This window comes from Pieris napi, chromosome 17 (genome assembly GCF_905475465.1).
Source record: "Pieris napi chromosome 17, ilPieNapi1.2, whole genome shotgun sequence".
In the NCBI taxonomy this organism is placed as follows: domain Eukaryota; kingdom Metazoa; phylum Arthropoda; class Insecta; order Lepidoptera; family Pieridae; genus Pieris; species Pieris napi.
The window spans coordinates 2,041,712-2,059,880 of NC_062250.1; the positions used below are offsets into that span (position 1 = coordinate 2,041,712).

At 31.6% G+C, this 18,169-nt stretch overlaps 1 protein-coding gene across 4 annotated transcripts in view; it reads left to right on the plus strand.

The window, feature by feature from the left end:
- Positions 1 to 18,169, plus strand: part of LOC125057849 (hemicentin-1-like) — a 147,447-nt gene that overhangs the window by 101,845 nt on the left and 27,433 nt on the right. For all 4 annotated transcript variants that reach the window (XM_047661765.1, XM_047661767.1, XM_047661764.1 and 1 more), the window contains exons 5-9: positions 6,368 to 6,478; positions 8,458 to 8,667; positions 12,869 to 13,023; positions 13,743 to 13,887; positions 15,249 to 15,379. In XM_047661765.1, the coding sequence (XP_047517721.1) occupies positions 6,368 to 6,478; positions 8,458 to 8,667; positions 12,869 to 13,023; positions 13,743 to 13,887; positions 15,249 to 15,379 (752 nt within the window). The remainder of the gene's footprint in view (positions 1 to 6,367; positions 6,479 to 8,457; positions 8,668 to 12,868; positions 13,024 to 13,742; positions 13,888 to 15,248; positions 15,380 to 18,169) is intronic.

Genomic DNA, 18,169 nt, shown 5'->3' on the forward strand with positions numbered 1-18,169 from the left:
CGGCACAACACGAAATTCCCACGAGAATAAAGTGAAATTTTAAAATAAAAACCTCTTTCGCCGCATTTCTAGCAGACATCCGAAACTGCATTTACGGCAAACTAGAACGAATATAAAATGAATTTTCTACACGGCTCCATAATATATGAGTTTTAGATAGCGAGACTACGAAATCCTTAAAACCGCATATGTTTATACTTTCATTTGTTCAGGGGTCATTTATGATTGTATGAATTTTATTGGGGTTCAGAATAATGTATGTAAAACTCTGTTTCGGATTTTGGTTTACTCAGCTGAATTCTGATGTGTGGTTTTGGTTTATTTGATAATTGTTGGAATTTGAATTTAATTTTTTAATCGTTAATTCGTTTTTTTAATGACTTGATAAATTCTTAAAAGGCCGATGTCAAACACATGTGCCCTGCCCGTTTCTCTTCTCTTTCATAAAGAAATACATTTACGTCTTTCAATGAACTTAACCGATGTAAAGATTTGAAATGTCGAGTTTTTTTATAAATTGCAAAATATCTATCAAAAGAACTTTTTTACTAGTAATGTGTAGACATTGTAGTAGTTACTCGTAAAAGAATTTTTGTTCTTCAACAAAGTTTTTGACTGTCAATAGTATTTTATAAAATATAATATATAATCGATAATGGCCCACTATAATACATATATTTCAATCAGGTGAGCTTTTATTTGAGAAAGAAAGTAAACACACGTTTGAAAATTTTCAACAAAATATCAATCCTCATTTATTGGGTCAGGTTGAATTCAGGACCTAGTTAAAAAAACCACCTTAAGCAACCCTAAGAGTAGAATGTACCTTTAAATAACACTAACTTTCTCTTCTCTCTTTCATAAAATTTCATTTCTTTTCTCAGAAATGCGAAATTTGATAGTAAAAATTAAAAGTAATGTTTAAATTCTTACATCATTATGCACTTTTATTCAAGGCACTTTAAAATCCTATTTTAAATTTCAAATATAAATAAAAAAATGCAAACAAGGCCATCATAAATCTTGACAGGTCTCAGTTGCATAAAAATGAAATTGTAACTTAATAATTTTCAACGCCCTTTGAATCTCAGCTGCAATATTATCCGGCATTACATCCTTTCAAATGAACTTTCAAGCGTCCAAGCTGGAAAATAACGAAATTCTGAAACTCACTGGATCAAATTCAATTTACAGTTAGGCAAAATGTGTTATTTACACGTGACACGGCACAGATTATAACTTAGACCACAAGAGAATAGGAAAAAGTGATTTCGGATCACACAATAGCTTAAAGTGTTAGAAGACCTTACCTTGGAATTGTATATAACCCAAAATTAACGTAGTAACGTAGATACTCAAATCATTTTTGTTATTATTTTCATCATTACAAATGAAAATCAGCATAAGTTCCGTCACTGAGATGAACAGTAACAAGGTATTAATAAAGTCGCAGTCGGTTGATATCTTAACTGAAATCGACGAAAACAGTAACAAGGTATAAGTAAAAGTCGCAGTCGGTTGATATCTTAACTGAAATCGTATCTAAGATAATCATAAGATATAAATTATACACCATTTATCATTCAATCAATTATTTGAAACAAAACAATAAATTATGCCAATTTTATAGTGAAAAATATTAATGTGTGCTACATTTAACATTTTTAATAGTTACATTACTTACCTTATACGAGAAATTATATTTAATTATTTTGTTAATTTACCCTACCCTACGACCCTACACGACGCAATGGAAAAATAAAATATGGTGCAATAAAAATTAAACTCGCTCAAACTTTCGTTCAATCATTGCGCAATCTTCAATATTACCCCTAGTCGATTAATTATATTGCGCAATTTTGAAAATTGTGGGCTAGGGGCTGCCTTACCGGCCTTTTAAGAATTGGTACGCTCTTTTCTTGAAGGTCCTTCAAGTCCTAACGTCGTCGTTCTAAGTCGAATTGGTTCAGAAATACTTCAGTGGGCAGCTGGTTCTACATAGTGGTAATGCGCGGTATAAACTGCCTTCTTATTCCTGTCTTGTTTTTCCTTGATAAAACATGAACAATTTCTGGTTCTACTACGTTAAAGACGGCAGGGCCCTTGGCTAATAAATTTACCTTACTTCAATGCCTTGTAGCGAGAAAATTGTTTTGAAAGGACATTTTCTTATCTGTTTGCACCTGCGTCCCACAATGAGGTAATGGATTGACATGAGGAATAACTTATATCGCCCCATTCATCATTTTCTCCCTTTTTCATATTTATGAGGGTCGCGTTTCGATGGTGGAAGTTTTTTAGAAAATATTGGAGTCGATTGTTTGGTTTGGGAAGTATATCACTTATCTATGCGTCGTGGTATCAATTTTTAAAACACCAAACTGTTTGGGTTATAGGAAAATACTACATTTAGACCGAAATACAATTAAATAAAACTTTTAACCCCATATATATATAAAACAATTAGTTACACTTAAATTGTCTTTAATCTACACATTTAATATGGAATACTTATATGTATATAAAAAATGAGTTATGTAAATAATGTAATAAATTTTATAATGTTAAACACAGAAATCGAATGAATATAATATTAGCTATGGTAAATAATAATCTTAAAACCTACAACAACACAGGCCTATATCATAAGTTTCATTAGACATAGTTTGGTTTGTTTACAATGTTATGATTTTGCAAAGGACATAAAGTAAAAAAAATAATAGGCAAAAAATATTTCCACTAAGCCACAGTCTCTATACAATTTAAAAAACATGAAAAAGGCGTAGAAACATGTTAGTTTTATAGGCCTAAACTCATTCTATCGTATTCATGGTACATCCATTTAAAAGATATGAAACAAATTTTAATTGTATATATAAAAAAAACAGGGTAATATACTTGTTGTATTACCCTATTTTTTTTGTAGAACATTTTGGCTAAGCAATATATAAAAATTACATATAAAACAACATGTTGAACCAGGGTAAAAAAATATTTCGCTATTCCGCGCTCTCTAATAAACTGTTGTACCTTGTTTATTAAATATGCTTATTAAATCTATGAAATCCTCTTGCAATAGTCACGTCTGCTCGAGCATAAAAAATGAACGTGTACTTTGAACACCTTTTTTTCCGGCATTTTATTTACGATAATAGAAATTGGATTGAGCCGACCCACGTTTTAGAGCTGTTGGAAGAATGTACATTATATAATGAAACATCCCGCATACTCTCTCTAAATGACTGCAATCGATTTAAATTATTAAATTGTTCTATGCATTTTAAGAATAAAGTTTAGTCACGATCTTAGGTTAAAATAGTTATTAATATTATTTCTATTATTTTTACCGTTCCTTTGACAAAATATGGAAGCGTATCCGTCTATCACAGGCACTTTATTCTGAAATTATTAGTGAAGCATTTCACAATGTTGTACAAAAATAAAATTAAACGTATTGCGACGATACGATTACGTACGATTTTTGTGTCTTCGGAGAGAGAAGCAGCTACACAGGGTGGTTTTTTTTGCGGAAAACGCGTTATCTCTTTTAAATTTCTTGGTAAAATTTGAGTACATTTAGGGGACCCCAGATCCATGCTCCACGTAGCAGAGTTTCGACTTCAGACCTAAGTTTGTTCCGGTACGAATCGACAACTGCCCGAGAAATACCTGCACAGCAGCCAGTGTTAAGAGTATCCCTAGTGCTATCAGCCGCATAGCAATGAATGTTGCAACATGTCATTGATACGCAGAAGAAAGAGGGTCAGGCATAGGAAGGAATATACTGAAGCAATTCATATCCAAGCACTAGGGTCGTTTAAATATCCATTAATATTATTATAGGCAAGCATAAAGTCGTAGGAACGATCTCCAGCTGTGCACCGATGGACGTTCTTTCTTTGTGCGCATTTAACTTTCGCTTGAACAGCGAAGGAAAACATCGTGAGGAAACCGGCTTGTCTTAGTCCCAAAAAGTCGACGGCGTGCGTTAGACACAGGAGGCTTATCACCTACTCGCCTATTAATTTACCACTCTTTATAGTAACATTATTTATGTAATAAATATATATGCCTGTATCTGCATGATAATTAATTAACCAATCGCAAGGCTCTATTTGGTTTCGGATTGCGTCGTATTTAGAGTAATTACTTGATGATTGACACAAAATTAATAACATCTCGCTTGATGAATGCAAGCGCAATGCGTATAACACGTATGTGATATTATAATTCAGATCAAAATCTGTTTATATGAAGCGTGTGATTATCAACTTTGAGGTTGTGTTTCATTCTTTGTAAAAAGTAAGCAAACCGTCTTAAGCCGCCACTACGCCGTATACCATGAGTGTGAATTTAAATTATACACGCAAACAGACACAACACCAACTAATATTCCCACTAGAAGGTTTCAAAAATGAATCATAGCGTAGAGTGACCATTTTTAGACAAGATTCATTAAATTATGACGACTCATTGGTCTAGTGGTTAGTACCCCTGACTGCGAATCCATGGGTCCCGGGTTCGATTCCCGGCTGAGACGAACATCGAAGTGATGAGCATTTGGTGTTATGCTTAGGTCTTGGTTGTTTAAATATATATTTATATGTATGTATATCCCTTGCCTAGTGCCCATAACACAAGCTTCACCAGCTTAGCATGGGACTAGGTCAATTGGTGTGAATTGTCTTAAAAAAAATAAAAAATCAACGATGTGTTTATTCATCAATGGTTTATGAAAAGACCATGCTAAGGTGCCGTACCTTTTATATCTAAATATATTTTTGCTTAAAATAATTTTATTCGTGCATTTCCTAAGGAAATACACCGCTTTTGCAAGTAATAACATCAAAGAAATACTATCTATTGAAAGATCTTCAATGCAATCGTTTCTCAGTTTCAGGTCTGAATGGTGGATATTTTACTATGATTATAATATTATTTCTCAAAAGGCGTTTGATGTGATTTACTTATAAATAACTTATATTCTTTACTTGATACTTGATATTTCTTTTAATACAAGTAAGCCCCCAGATTACATTTCTAAATTTGGACCAATAATATTTGGTATTTCAATATTCATTTAAGACATTGATAATAGATATGGATCTCAGGCTACTCATTATATATTAAAACAAATATATAATTATTTCGGTTTTATATATTATCAATTTATAATTATTATAAAAGTCAAATCATTTATTTCACTAAGGCCTATTAAAAAGGCAGTCAAAGTTAAAAATCTTAAAAAAAAAATGCCTGGTTGCCCCTGTCAAAAGGTAGTTTCAAATGAAGAAGAATATGCAAGAAACTCCATAGTTATCTTTCAAAATAGTTTATATTTTATATATGTATATTGATTTGGTAATTATATGTGAATACCATGTACCTAGATCAAAAAAAAAGTACTATACTAAAATAAAATAGGCGGCTGGTGTTTGTCAAAATCTAATAAGCGTTCTACAAGCAAACGCGCTTATTTCAGGAATTACTAGTGTTATTTAAAAAAAAATATTTTGTTTTGGTTAGACCATTGATCAGTTATAATCCCGCTACGACGAGCTAGTATTATTGTAAATATATAACTTGTTGTTACCAGTCTCCACTCGGCTCCGGTACAAATTAAACACTACATAAGAATTAACTTCAAAGACTAAGTGGCAGTTTATACACCGTTTAATTTTTATGTCTTATAACGTCTTAAACGCTTGAGATAAAATTAAATGGGTACGGAGTTTCTCGTATAAAAGCTTTTATTTTGTGCCATTGAGTCGAATTTTAATGAGCTTATATTGTTCAAGTTTAACTTATTATTAATTTTAGATTCACATTTCATTTTGTTTGATATTTAAAAATCGTCATAAATAATGTAAAAAATCAAGTATAAGCCTTGCGATTCTGTAACTCACTTTTCGAACTCTCACAGCGGTTTTCACAGCGGCGGTCGCGCTCAAATCAGTCGTAAAGCAGTCATTTTACGATTTGGCATTCTGATAAACAATAAACTACAAGCAAGGAGCTTGAACTCGGAATAAGTTCGTAAATGATGGGGAAATTACGTTAATTATTAAATAAATAGTATCTAGATTTGTATTAGTATAATAACTTCATCGGATTGTACTAAATGATTTTTTATTTCAAGAAGTAATAATAGTTTTAATTTTATTCGCCAAACTGAAAAATAACCACGCTTATCACACGCCTATTTATCAACACAATGAAACCTTCAAACCATTCTCAAAATACAAAAAGATAAAGCATTTGTTGAGCCCGAATATTTCACAAATATTCACCAGCTCATTTATAAAAACGTTCTTCGCACTAAATCACCTCAGAATAAACAACTGTTTAACATAACAAACGCTTTCAGAGTTGCCGTCTAAGCCGGTGATCTTTGACGAATTCGGGAAGGAAATAACTGGAGTAGCTGGTCCTTACAATGAAGGAGGCGAGATCAAACTTATTTGCTCTGTGGATGGGGGTGAGTACATTTTCAGTTCACTTGAAGTAATGTATACTGTGTCAAAGAGATTCGACATGTATTAAAATTGTATGTATAGAATTAAAAAGAAGCAGATATTGCGTTATTAAGTGGCCGATTCTAATTCTTTTAAAATAAAAACTCGTCTACACAATCACATCTTGAGCACTATGAAAAAGGTAAAACAGAAAGAATGGTTTGATAATTCATGAAATCATTTTTTATTTGATTTTCATTCCAGTGCTTTGAACTAAAGGTCCTGTTCCAACCAAATGTACTTTTCATGTGCATAAAACATACTCATAAGGTGAAGAAAAGTTGAGGTTATGGACATACCTTGTATTCAAAAGAAAGCTCCACAGAAAGTTTACGACCTACTTCTCTATAAAGACAATTTACAAAGAAAACATGCGCAGAAATTTTCACTGCAATATGTTATATATAGCATAGTTTATCTCTGAATTTTTGTAGATTTTTTATTTTTAAATATATGTACAATACAATATAAAAAGACTTCGGTTTTGAAGGACGATGATTTTATAACAAAGTACTTTATTAATGACATGCAAATACTATTCATATTGAAATTTAATAATGTGTTTAATGAATATAATACGAAATAAGTTATCAATACTACAATAAACATATCGCGGCAATTTTAATACAGTATTCACATTGCTAATAGCCTAATTACGTCATCAATCATATCAACTCCGCACTAGAACTTTCAAATAGACTTTTCTAATTCGATCATTCATCTTCATTGCTGTAAGTAGTTCTTGACAGGGGTGCCATTTTTGAAGCGGTATTCTTGAATTTTAAACGGAAAATGTTGGTTAAAATAAATAATAGTTTAAAAAAACTAAAAAACACGCTTTTAAAGCACATCAAACTAAAAAGTGAAAAATAATTCCTAATTTAGGCTGAAAATGGTAATGAACAAAAAATACTGGTATTATTGTGAAAAAGCGTGGGTTGCTCGATAGACGAAAAATATGGCACAGAGTATTTATTTTTTAGTTATTTTTTTTTTTTTTCATTTTTTTTTTTCGGATTATTGCATTGTCATCGATCTTTGACAGGTGCGCAAAGTTTGAATTAAATCTGTCCTTTAAAAGTGGGTCAAAATCGAGTCCGAAGGAGTCGGTTACATACATACATACATACATACAGGTGAAGATTAGCTTGTAAGATAAAGCGTGTAAAATAACCTCTGCTTAACGGGATTAGCGCTCGAACGTGCGTTTAAACCAATTGGAATTTCACTTCGTTTTATTATGTCCACAGAGAAAAAGCTCTTGAATTATTGCCTACTGGTGCGGAGCACGAGAGGTCATAATTATTTGCTATAAAAATGTGTTTTAGTTGAAAATATTGGTTTGGTTTTATGATCGTTATTAATTTAAGTTAATATAAATATTATGCAGAGCAGTGTTGGCCTAGTAGCTTCAGCGTGCGACTCTCATCCATGAGGTCGTAGGTTCGATCCCAGGGATGTGCATCAATGGACTTCCTTTCTATGTGCGCATTTAATATTCGCTCGAACGGTGAAGGAAAACATCGTGAGGAAACCGGCTTGCCTTAGACCCAAAAAGTAGACGGCGTGTGTCAGACACAGAAGGCTGATAACCTTGCCTATTAGATTGACAAATGATCATGAAACAGATACAGAAATCTGAGGCCCAGACCTAAAAAGGTTTTAGCGCCAGTGATTTTCTTTTTTTATGTACACATTAAAAAAAAAAATATTCTGTGCCTGATACACGTTGTTGACTTTTTGTCAAATGTGTGTCTTAAAAAACATAAACATATATATGTATACATATTATAATTCTAAACGATTTATATCTATAAAGGAATGAATATTTTAGAAAAATCGTAGACATTCTTACAACATTAATCTTCCTATTAAAACACAAAAACACGTGAAAATTTTTTACAATCCAAATCGTTCGTACTAAACAGTTTATAAATTACAGGCAATCCCATACCACGAGTTCAGTGGCTTCAAGCCGAAACCGTGCTCGCTACGCTTGGAGCGGGCGAAGCACAGCCCAGTTCATCTAGAGCCCTCACACTTGTAATATCTAATGCTACGAGGGCTCACCTATCATCGGTCTATACTTGTACAGCAGATAACACAATGTTGTCGACTCCACAACGAGCCTCTGTGAGAATTGACTTATATTGTGAGTATATTTTACTATGTGCTTATTTGTAGTTCGAATTTGGGTTTAACCTTATGTGAATCAAGCATTGCATAACTTGAAGGAAAATTCTTGGAGTTAGTAGCTATACTATTATGTTCACAGATCTCTAGTGGTATTTTAAAAAATATATAAATGTGATTCATTATTGAATAAAACTTATGTACATTGTTAAGTTACTATCGTTAGATTATACAAACACAAAGCTTTGTTAATGTTGAGGAGCTTTTTAATATGACATATGTTAAACTGATATTTTAATAGAAAAAAGTGTTATTTATAGTCTCCATAGATTTGCTTCTATGGCTCAGTGGTAAAGCATTCTTATTTATTCAAACTTTGAAGCTGTTATTGAGTAGAATATATATTTGAAATTTCAGTACTAGTTAATATCCGTTGCATTAAAAGCTTGTATCTATGTCACAGACTTTGTTTATTAGAAACTTTTCTATTGCGTCAGATGTTTACGAGTTCGAATATTAACTCCATAAGTTATTTAATATGGAGGCATTGTATGAAATGCGTCGTGAAAGTTATTGTACTCTTACGTTTTAATTATGCTTCAACTTAAATAATAGTGAATTCTTGTGACCTATACTTAAAATTCTAAAGACAAAGCTTTTGTTAGGTTGATTGCGCTTATCTCAGTGACTAATTTAAATTAAAAGTTAAACTCAAACTCAAACTCAAAATATCTTTATTCAAGTGGGTAACCAAGTACACTTTTGAATCGTCAAGTTAAATTAATCGTAAATTTACATTTACTACCAGTTCGCAAGTCAAGGGCGTAGAGCGGGTAAGAAGAACTGGCAAGAAACTTTCCGCCACTCTTTTTAATCGCCAAGTATTGTCATACAAATTGTTTGAACTGGAGCAATTCAATCCCAAGGATTAGGATCATTTAAGTAGTCCTCAAATTTATAAAAAGCTTTGTTGATTAATTTTCGTTTAACGAGGGCTTTGAATTTATTTAGTGATAATCCTTTAATTTCGCTTGGGAGTTTGTTGTAAAAACGAATACAATTTCCATATAAGGAGTGGTTTATCTTTTGGAGCCTGGTTGGTCGTACACTCAAATTAGTTCTATTTCGCGTATTATACTGGTGAAAGTCACCATTTGTTTTAAAATCGTTTATATTTTTTTGGACATACAACAAGGCTTCAAGAATATATTGACCAGATAGTGTCATAATATTTAATTCCTTAAACTTATTCCGTACCGACTCCCTCGGAGAAACACAACAAATACCCCGAACAGCCCGCTTCTGCAGCACAAATATGGATTGAACCTCTGCAGCAGCAGCCCACAGTAAAATACCGTACGACATTATCTTACGTTTCTTTTTTCTTTAGACGTTATCTTTGTGTCTACATATCGAGTAAGGCTGTATAAACAATACTCTACGAATAATTAACGCGTGTAGTTTCATCGGTGCAATCCAGTTTCTTATATGCTTATTTCTTATACTGTATTAAAATAATATATTTTTAAGTAGGTAATATACCTTCCTAAATGTTTTTTTTATATTTTAATACCTCAATAGTTAACAGATAGTTATGTAATAAACTATAGTTGGTGCTTATATTTTTCATAAATGTCTTTATTATCATAAATTATTGTATGAAGAAAAACATAAATTACTTGATTTATTCGCCTTTGAAAATCTTCTAAAAATAGTCATCTAATACTTTTTCGTTCGATTTCTTTACCAAATAATCCGCTTTTAAGGAAATCTTCTTAAGAATTTTAATAAAGCGGAAATATATCAATTGAAAAAATGACTTATATTAAGGAATATTGCGTAAAATAATAAATGGTTTTTGTCTCTCGAAAAAATTTTGCTAATGCTAATGCTTTTGCTATTCAGTCCACTTTACTTTTGGCAAACACATTGTTGTAGAAAATATAAATAGAACATTTTGTCTGTTACAGCACCTTCAAATAGTGTATTACACTATTATCTATGGTATATAATTTTTGGCAGAAAAATATGTGTATTCATTTAGATAAATTTTTATTGATTATAAGTAACTGCTATATATAACGTACCTAGTTACCCGAAAACTTTTATTAAATACATTAACGGAACTTCTTCTTCAATATAACAAAATATATTTTTGAGATTTACAAACCCATCATCCTAAATTCTAAATAAAAGGCTAGATTAATATCATAATATTTATAAAACATTCTTAACGATTTTGAGAACTTATCGAGTATACCTAATTAAAAAAGTTAGAAAAATAATTTACCGCCTCGAAGGCCAAAGTTTCAGCACCGACTTCTCAAAAGTAATAAATAAGTATGAATTTCATAAAAGATTTCTGAGTTGAGAAAAAATGAACTTGAATCAATTAACTTCTCTAAATTTAATAAAAACCAAAGTCTTGTAATATTCGTTTCATTTCGTCGGATTTGGATTTTAATCTAAAGATTCTTTGTTCATGGATATTAAATAGATATAAAATAAATAGGTTTTATTTGAGAACTAATTTTAAGTTACATTAAGTTTATCTCCGAACGAGTGATGGCCCGCTGTCTCTTTTACTTCAAATTCCCAGATTTTTGGTAGGCATTCTTCCCTTTTCTGCCTGATGGACGATGAAGTAAGAACCTTTTTGACCCATCTGCCATCGACGCATCTGTCGCGAGCAAAAAGCAACCGGCCCATTTCCTTTTTAATTTTATTGGATGTGTTACGTCTGCTTCTTTTAATTATTATTATTTAACACGAATTCCTCAACGTTTCACATACTTTACGGCAGTCGTGGTTAACGAGAGATTTAATAAATAAAGTTTTACTAATAATTAAGTTGTAGTTCATATAATTTGTAATATTTTGCCAGTTTAGCGTGTATTAAGGCAAATAAATGATTTCATTTTAGAAACACTTCGTTTTCTAAGCCTGAAGATTAAATTGTTCAAATCTACAGCCGTCTATTTTCATCACGTTTCGTATAAATGATTGTTTTACTCGGAAAAATTGCATTGTGGAGCATGCAGGTGCGGTGCAGAATTCTGAACCGACACTGCAAATGTTTTCACTTCACTAAATATACGTCCAAGAAATAACTTGTTTCAAACGGAAAATGAGGAAACACTCCTTTGTTTTTCTCCATAATTTTCTACGTCAATAAATTCATTTATGAACTGCTAAGCTTGGGTGATTTTACATTTACATATAACCTATTTTTTATGATGTTAAATTGCGATATAGCTGGATTGCATTCTTTGAACGTAAGCATTCGAGAACCATTATATTATTTAATATTTTCAATTTATTATGTTTAGGATAGAAAATAGAAGTATTTTTGATATTAATTATTTGTTTAGATATTTTGTAAATATATAAATATATATAGTGTATTACAAATAATTGTAAAACTATTTGACGTGAAAATAACATATGCTTTAGTTTGATTTAATTGTATCTGTTGACTGTGGTTATTGACATGATTTTTAACACAATCATTAAATAAGAATACTATATGTATGCTATAAACTATCAGTTTTGTATAAAAAAAATCATGTAATCAAGAAATTGTTGTATAACGTTGTGTGTTCCTTATGTAACAACAATTGTATTTGACATTTATTATTCATACATTAAAGGCACAAAGAAAGGCAGAAGCTATTAAAGTAAATAAGTCTGTTCCCGCTACTTATATGAGCACTTACTGGCAATCGAGTGAAATAAAACCCTTTACCCAATACTTGCGGCCATTGAAATATTTTTTATATTACCTTATTTTCTAAATGATTTTGTGCTACTAGCAATATAGAGTAATTCGTTATATTTATTTGAATATTTGTTGCGTTTATTTTAGATCGATCTTAGAAGAGAGCGATGTATCTATAGAATTACAGAATTAAAACCTTTGTAATAATTAGAATTATCCTTAATTTATTAAATTTAATGCAGTAACATGCATATATTATTTTTTTTAACTATAAACAAGTTTTATATTTTTTCAAATTATATGAAGACGGTTTTGGCTGACTTGCTATTTGATACAATTTTCTCTCGGGCCACCACCATTTTTTTATGCAATAGATATTAAAACTACTAATGTATTTTATGTATCTCATAAAATTATTGTCTTGAAACTTTTAATATACGTTCAATGAGAATAAGACACTATGCACATTTGCTATATCCAAGTGACCATTATTTGTTCACAGTGAGGCCGTTATCAGTAGAAATAGTATCACGAGAGCAACCACTCTCAGTAGGGAGGAGAGCTGAACTATGGTGCAAGTCTACTGGTGCGCGGCCGCCAGCTACAATAACGTGGTGGCTGGGAGGAAAACAGCTGAATTCAGTTACTAAACAACGGGTACGCATCGACATAAGTAATAACACACCCACACACATACACATCATTTACACATACACACATACCCCATGTGGTTTCCTCTATATATATTGTAATGTATTGTATAAGATCTTCTGTCGATCCGAAGTGGTGGAGGCCTGATGACCTGTAACACAAGTACTCTTACCTTTAGCAGGCATCAGTCTCAGACAGACTAGCTTTTCCATAAACAGAAGTAAGAATATAACTGTCACTTGCTTATGTCCTAAGTTTAAGTTTTTGTGAGAAAATAAATAAATAAATAAAAATGAAATAAATAGACATAGATATATATATATAGTTATATACAAAAAAAAATTATATATATTATAATATAGAATCTTTTGATTCAAATTGAATATTAATTTTTCTTGGGTTCATCAACCCTGGTAAGGTCAGGTATTTAAAAAAAAAATGTTTCTTATTATTAATGTTTTAGGGGTGTTAAGATACTTTGTTGCATGTTATAATGAGAGGTGCCACAATTTTCATGTTAAATTTAAAACAAAAATAATACGATTATTTTAGCAGCTATATTAATAATTAATGTGATTTCAAACAATTATACTAAAGCCAACTTTCAAAGAAAAAATTCAAGTACTATAAATTATCTAACGAAATATACATTAAGACTTCTTAGATAAATTCTAAAGTAAAACAGTATATTAAATTTCAAATTTTAAAATTTAATATCGTTGCAGGATTTAGAAAACAGAAACGAGACACAGTCCTTACTTCAGTGGACTCCTTTGAAGGAACAAAATGGACAAGTACTCACTTGTAGAGCGGAACACGAGAAATTTAACAAATCCACCATCGAAAGTAAATTGCCACTTAACATATATTGTGAGTACTCTTTGAACTATTGTTAGCTGAAATGCAAGCTTTGTGCTATAATAGGGTACTTGTGCGAGCAATTATGTTTTTTACAACGCGGGAAACCAGTACCCGCTCTTAATACGACTTTGAATTAAAAAGTTACAGTAAATTTTACTAAGTTACAAATTAACTATTTAGAAATCAACCGTCTCAGTGTCTATACTGTTCTTTTATTATTATATCCTTGGTATTAAGTATGTTTGTAAATTTGCTCCACCGCAACATTCTGGTGGACGAAAAACTAAGTTAGCTGCATCACCCATAAACATTTTTATAAAAATATATACACAAAACTATAGGTAAGTGTATGATTCAATGTAGTTTTGCTAAGAATCTACTTGCTTGTGTAATGCAAATGTACAGTGCATGTGCATACACATTACGATAAAGGTTGTAGGTTCGATTGTGCTGGCCAAAGTTTCTGTTTAGGCACCGAGTTGAGTTGACAATTGACTTGACTGTAAACAACTCAACGAAGAACAACGTACTATTATGTAACAGTATTTAATTATAATGAAGAAGTAATATTTTAAATGACCCAAATTTAACTTTATATAGAAAAACAATAGTGGGCGTAATTACATATAATTGTTGTCTTACACTATAATTTAAATAAATAATAATATAAGGCTTTCTAGGTATTCTTGGAAATAATACATACAAAGATACAATTACTAAGTTGCCCACATTTGTTCATATCATATATCAACAAATGTGTTATTCATTGTATAAGGAAGTGTTTAGTTTAAAATTACGACCACAAACCACAGTAAATGTGAGCGAAGCCTTCGAACTATACGTAATCAATTCGATGATATCACACGAAATCCTTCAAGTTTTAAAGTAATTAATATTGATTATGTTCCTTATTAATTTGATCAGTTTTCGCCTAATTTATAGCAGATTATTCCGAGGGTTTCTCACACACATTTTAAAATTTATTTTGTACGTAGTCAATGGATTAAATACGAAAATTGTAAAACATGTAAAGAATTCTAATTAATATTTTATTTATAAAATTAGTAACCAACTATAAGAGTCATTTCATTATTTAAATTTGATTTGATTGTGATGTATTAATGATTTTAACTGTTATAAACTTTTTCCCCCGGGAAACGAACCTAATAGTCAGTATTATTACTAGAAACTAATACTGTCAGTCATACATATATGTCTAAAATGAAGCCATTCAAAATCAATGAAATCGCTTTAAAATTCTAATTTTCCAGCTCCGCAAATATCGCGGAGTCTATCAAATCTCAAATATACGAGAAAATTCTCGATACAAAAAGCAAACTCAATTTGATATAGAATGAATATTTGAATAGACGTGCCTGAGGCGAGAATGCACCTCGGCGCGAACGTGAACCCGAATGACATCGAGGAAGGAGATGACGTGTATTTTGGCTGCGACGTTGACGCCAACCCGCCAGCCTACAAAGTGGTCTGGGAGCATAATGTAAGTGGTCTCTTTTAGTCTATACACACTTGAGAGATATGTCTTAAAGATTGTCTGTAAGTCTTTCTCATTAAATTAAAATGTCTATATATAGAAATATATTATAGAAAATAATTCCAGATATAGGAATTTAAAAACTAACACAAATAAAATTATTACCTAGTTTATTGCCGACTTTTGGTAGTTATTTAAGTAAATATATATCGCCAATGCATTTTTTTTTCTATAGAATACTAAATATAGGTTTACTTTGAATAATAAAAAAAAACCGTGTGGCACTCGGGGACTGCCGCGGTAAAGCTAGTGCATAATTTTTTTTCAACTTATGCAATTATAATTATTTATTTATGCAGTTTTTTTTTCTTTGATATTAATTCAAGTTTTTTCTTTGATAAATTAATTCAATCTACCACTCTACCAGACTCAGACTAACTCGCCTTTATAGTCTGTCTCACTCTAACGCGCACCGGCTGCACCGATCTCGTCTGAGAGATGTGAATACGCAGTATGCGTTCTGTCCCGCTCTAACGCGTATTGGCCGCACCTATTTTACGTAATCGTGTGTTAGGTTTTTTCGTTACGGAATTTCTTGATTCGGTCGCCGCGCTCAAAGCCCGCGATAAAATATATGCAATAGCTTAATAATCTTTTAGTTAAATACGTCTCATGTATAAGGAATAAAAAGTCAAAGTTACACAAATGTCCATATAGTTTTTATTTAATAAAAACTAATACAATAAATTTACAACTCCAGCACGAATGAAAAAAAAATAAGATTACAATGGAGATATTGAATAATAGAAGGCTTTGACTGTTGATAAATATTTAGAAATCGAACATTGGTACTCTGGTTTCAAATTGGGCTTGCTTTTACTTAAGAAAGCATCCTCTTCCTACATTATTGAAGCATAATACGTTAAAGCAAAAATTCCTTTTTTGTTACCAATTTTTAAGCTATTGCATAGCTTCTATCGCGGGCCTTGAGCGTGGAGACCGAATCCAGAAATTCCGTAACGAATAGAACCTTGCGCGTAAGAGCGGGACAGAACGCATACTGCGTATTCACATCTCTCTGACGAGATCGGTGCAGCCGGTACGCGTTAGAGTGAGACAGACTATATAGGCGAGTTAGTCTGGGTCTGGTAGAGTGGTAGATTGAATTAATTAATCAAAGAAAAAACTTGAATTAATATCAAAGAAAAAAAAAACTGTATAAATAAATAATTATAATTGCATAAGTTGAAAAAAAAAATTATGCAATAGCTTTACCGCGGCAGTCTCCGAGTGCCACACGTTTTTTTTTCTATTTGTTTTAACAAAATCTAGAATCACAGTAGAAATGGTTGGTAAAATTTTACATCAATTACGAAAGTTATTCATGTTACTGTCAGAAATATTCAGTATTCATTGTGCTTCCTGTTTTATTAACACGACAAAATTTAACGTTTTATTTACTCTGTGCCACGAAACAAAATAACCAATATTGCTCCGATACAATTAATTCGTTCTATTTTAAGATAAAACCTTTCTGGTAAATTTACTTCCTTTTGTTCAAACTCAAACTCAAAATAACTTTATTCATATAGGCAACCATGTACACTTACGGCCAAAATTAATAATGTATCCTCAATCTATGATTATAACCAATCTTGGACTGATTCATATCTAAAGACCGATCTCCAATCTGCATGCCAATAAACATTTCTGCTATCCGATTGTTTATTTGACAAAAGATTGACAGCAATCTTTTGCGTGATCCTTGCCTCTCGACCGCGTTTCGTTCAATGCAATATGTTGTGTTCAAGCATACCAAAAGTTTGCTGTTTTTGGAACGAAATAAAATAAGTAAGACTTAGGGTCTGTTTCACAATGTATGGATAAAGTAGCAAATAGCTATGCAACGTTTTGTTTGTTTTTTTGTTACGAACAAATAAAGTTACAAAATTCTATAGAAAAACATAGAACCTTAACCTTTTTGTTGGTCATTTAATATTACTTGTAACGAAACGGGCTGTCATTTTCATATGGTATTATTGTTTGTTATTGAGTATTTTAGTACATATTATTACAAATATAAATTTTCTCTGAGTAGTTTGTGTATGTTGTTTTTGTGATTCGAGGTTGGTTCTTTAACTTAAAAAAATGTCTACACAAAAACGTGAAAGAAGCGTCAATTTCAGCCGGGATGAAGTTGACCTTCTAACTTCGCTTGTTGCTGACCATAAAAATATATTAGAAAATAAAAAGAGTGACTCAGTCACCTGGCAGGAGAAAGAGCAGTGCTGGAAGACGCTGGAGGCGCTGTTTAATAGCACAAGTGGGGTAAACTTTCGCAGTGCTAAAGCTTAAAGAGGGCTACAAGAAAAAAGTCTGCCTTGATACATGCTGAAACATATCGTACAGGAGGTGGCCCTAGTGCTGCTAATCTGGAGGAGGAGGAATGATATTGTTGTCTGTCGAAGGAAATGAAAGTCAATTGAAAGGAAGAGCTTCTAAATAAGAGAAAGCAATGGGCATTTGAAGAGGAAGAAAGAGAGCATAAAAGAGAATTATGGGCCATAGAAAAAAATATATTGTTAAATAAATTAGAAAAATAATAGATTTTGTGCCTGGAGCGAGGATGTATTGTATTTTTATTTAAATAAAAGCATTGAATTTTTATTTAATTTATCTCAAAAATGTTGTAATTTATAAAATATTATAGTAATAAAGCAAAATAATCACTTATAAGATTACTTCGCACACTTGCATTTCCCACGTTGTCAATTGCGCTTTGATCAATATCATCAG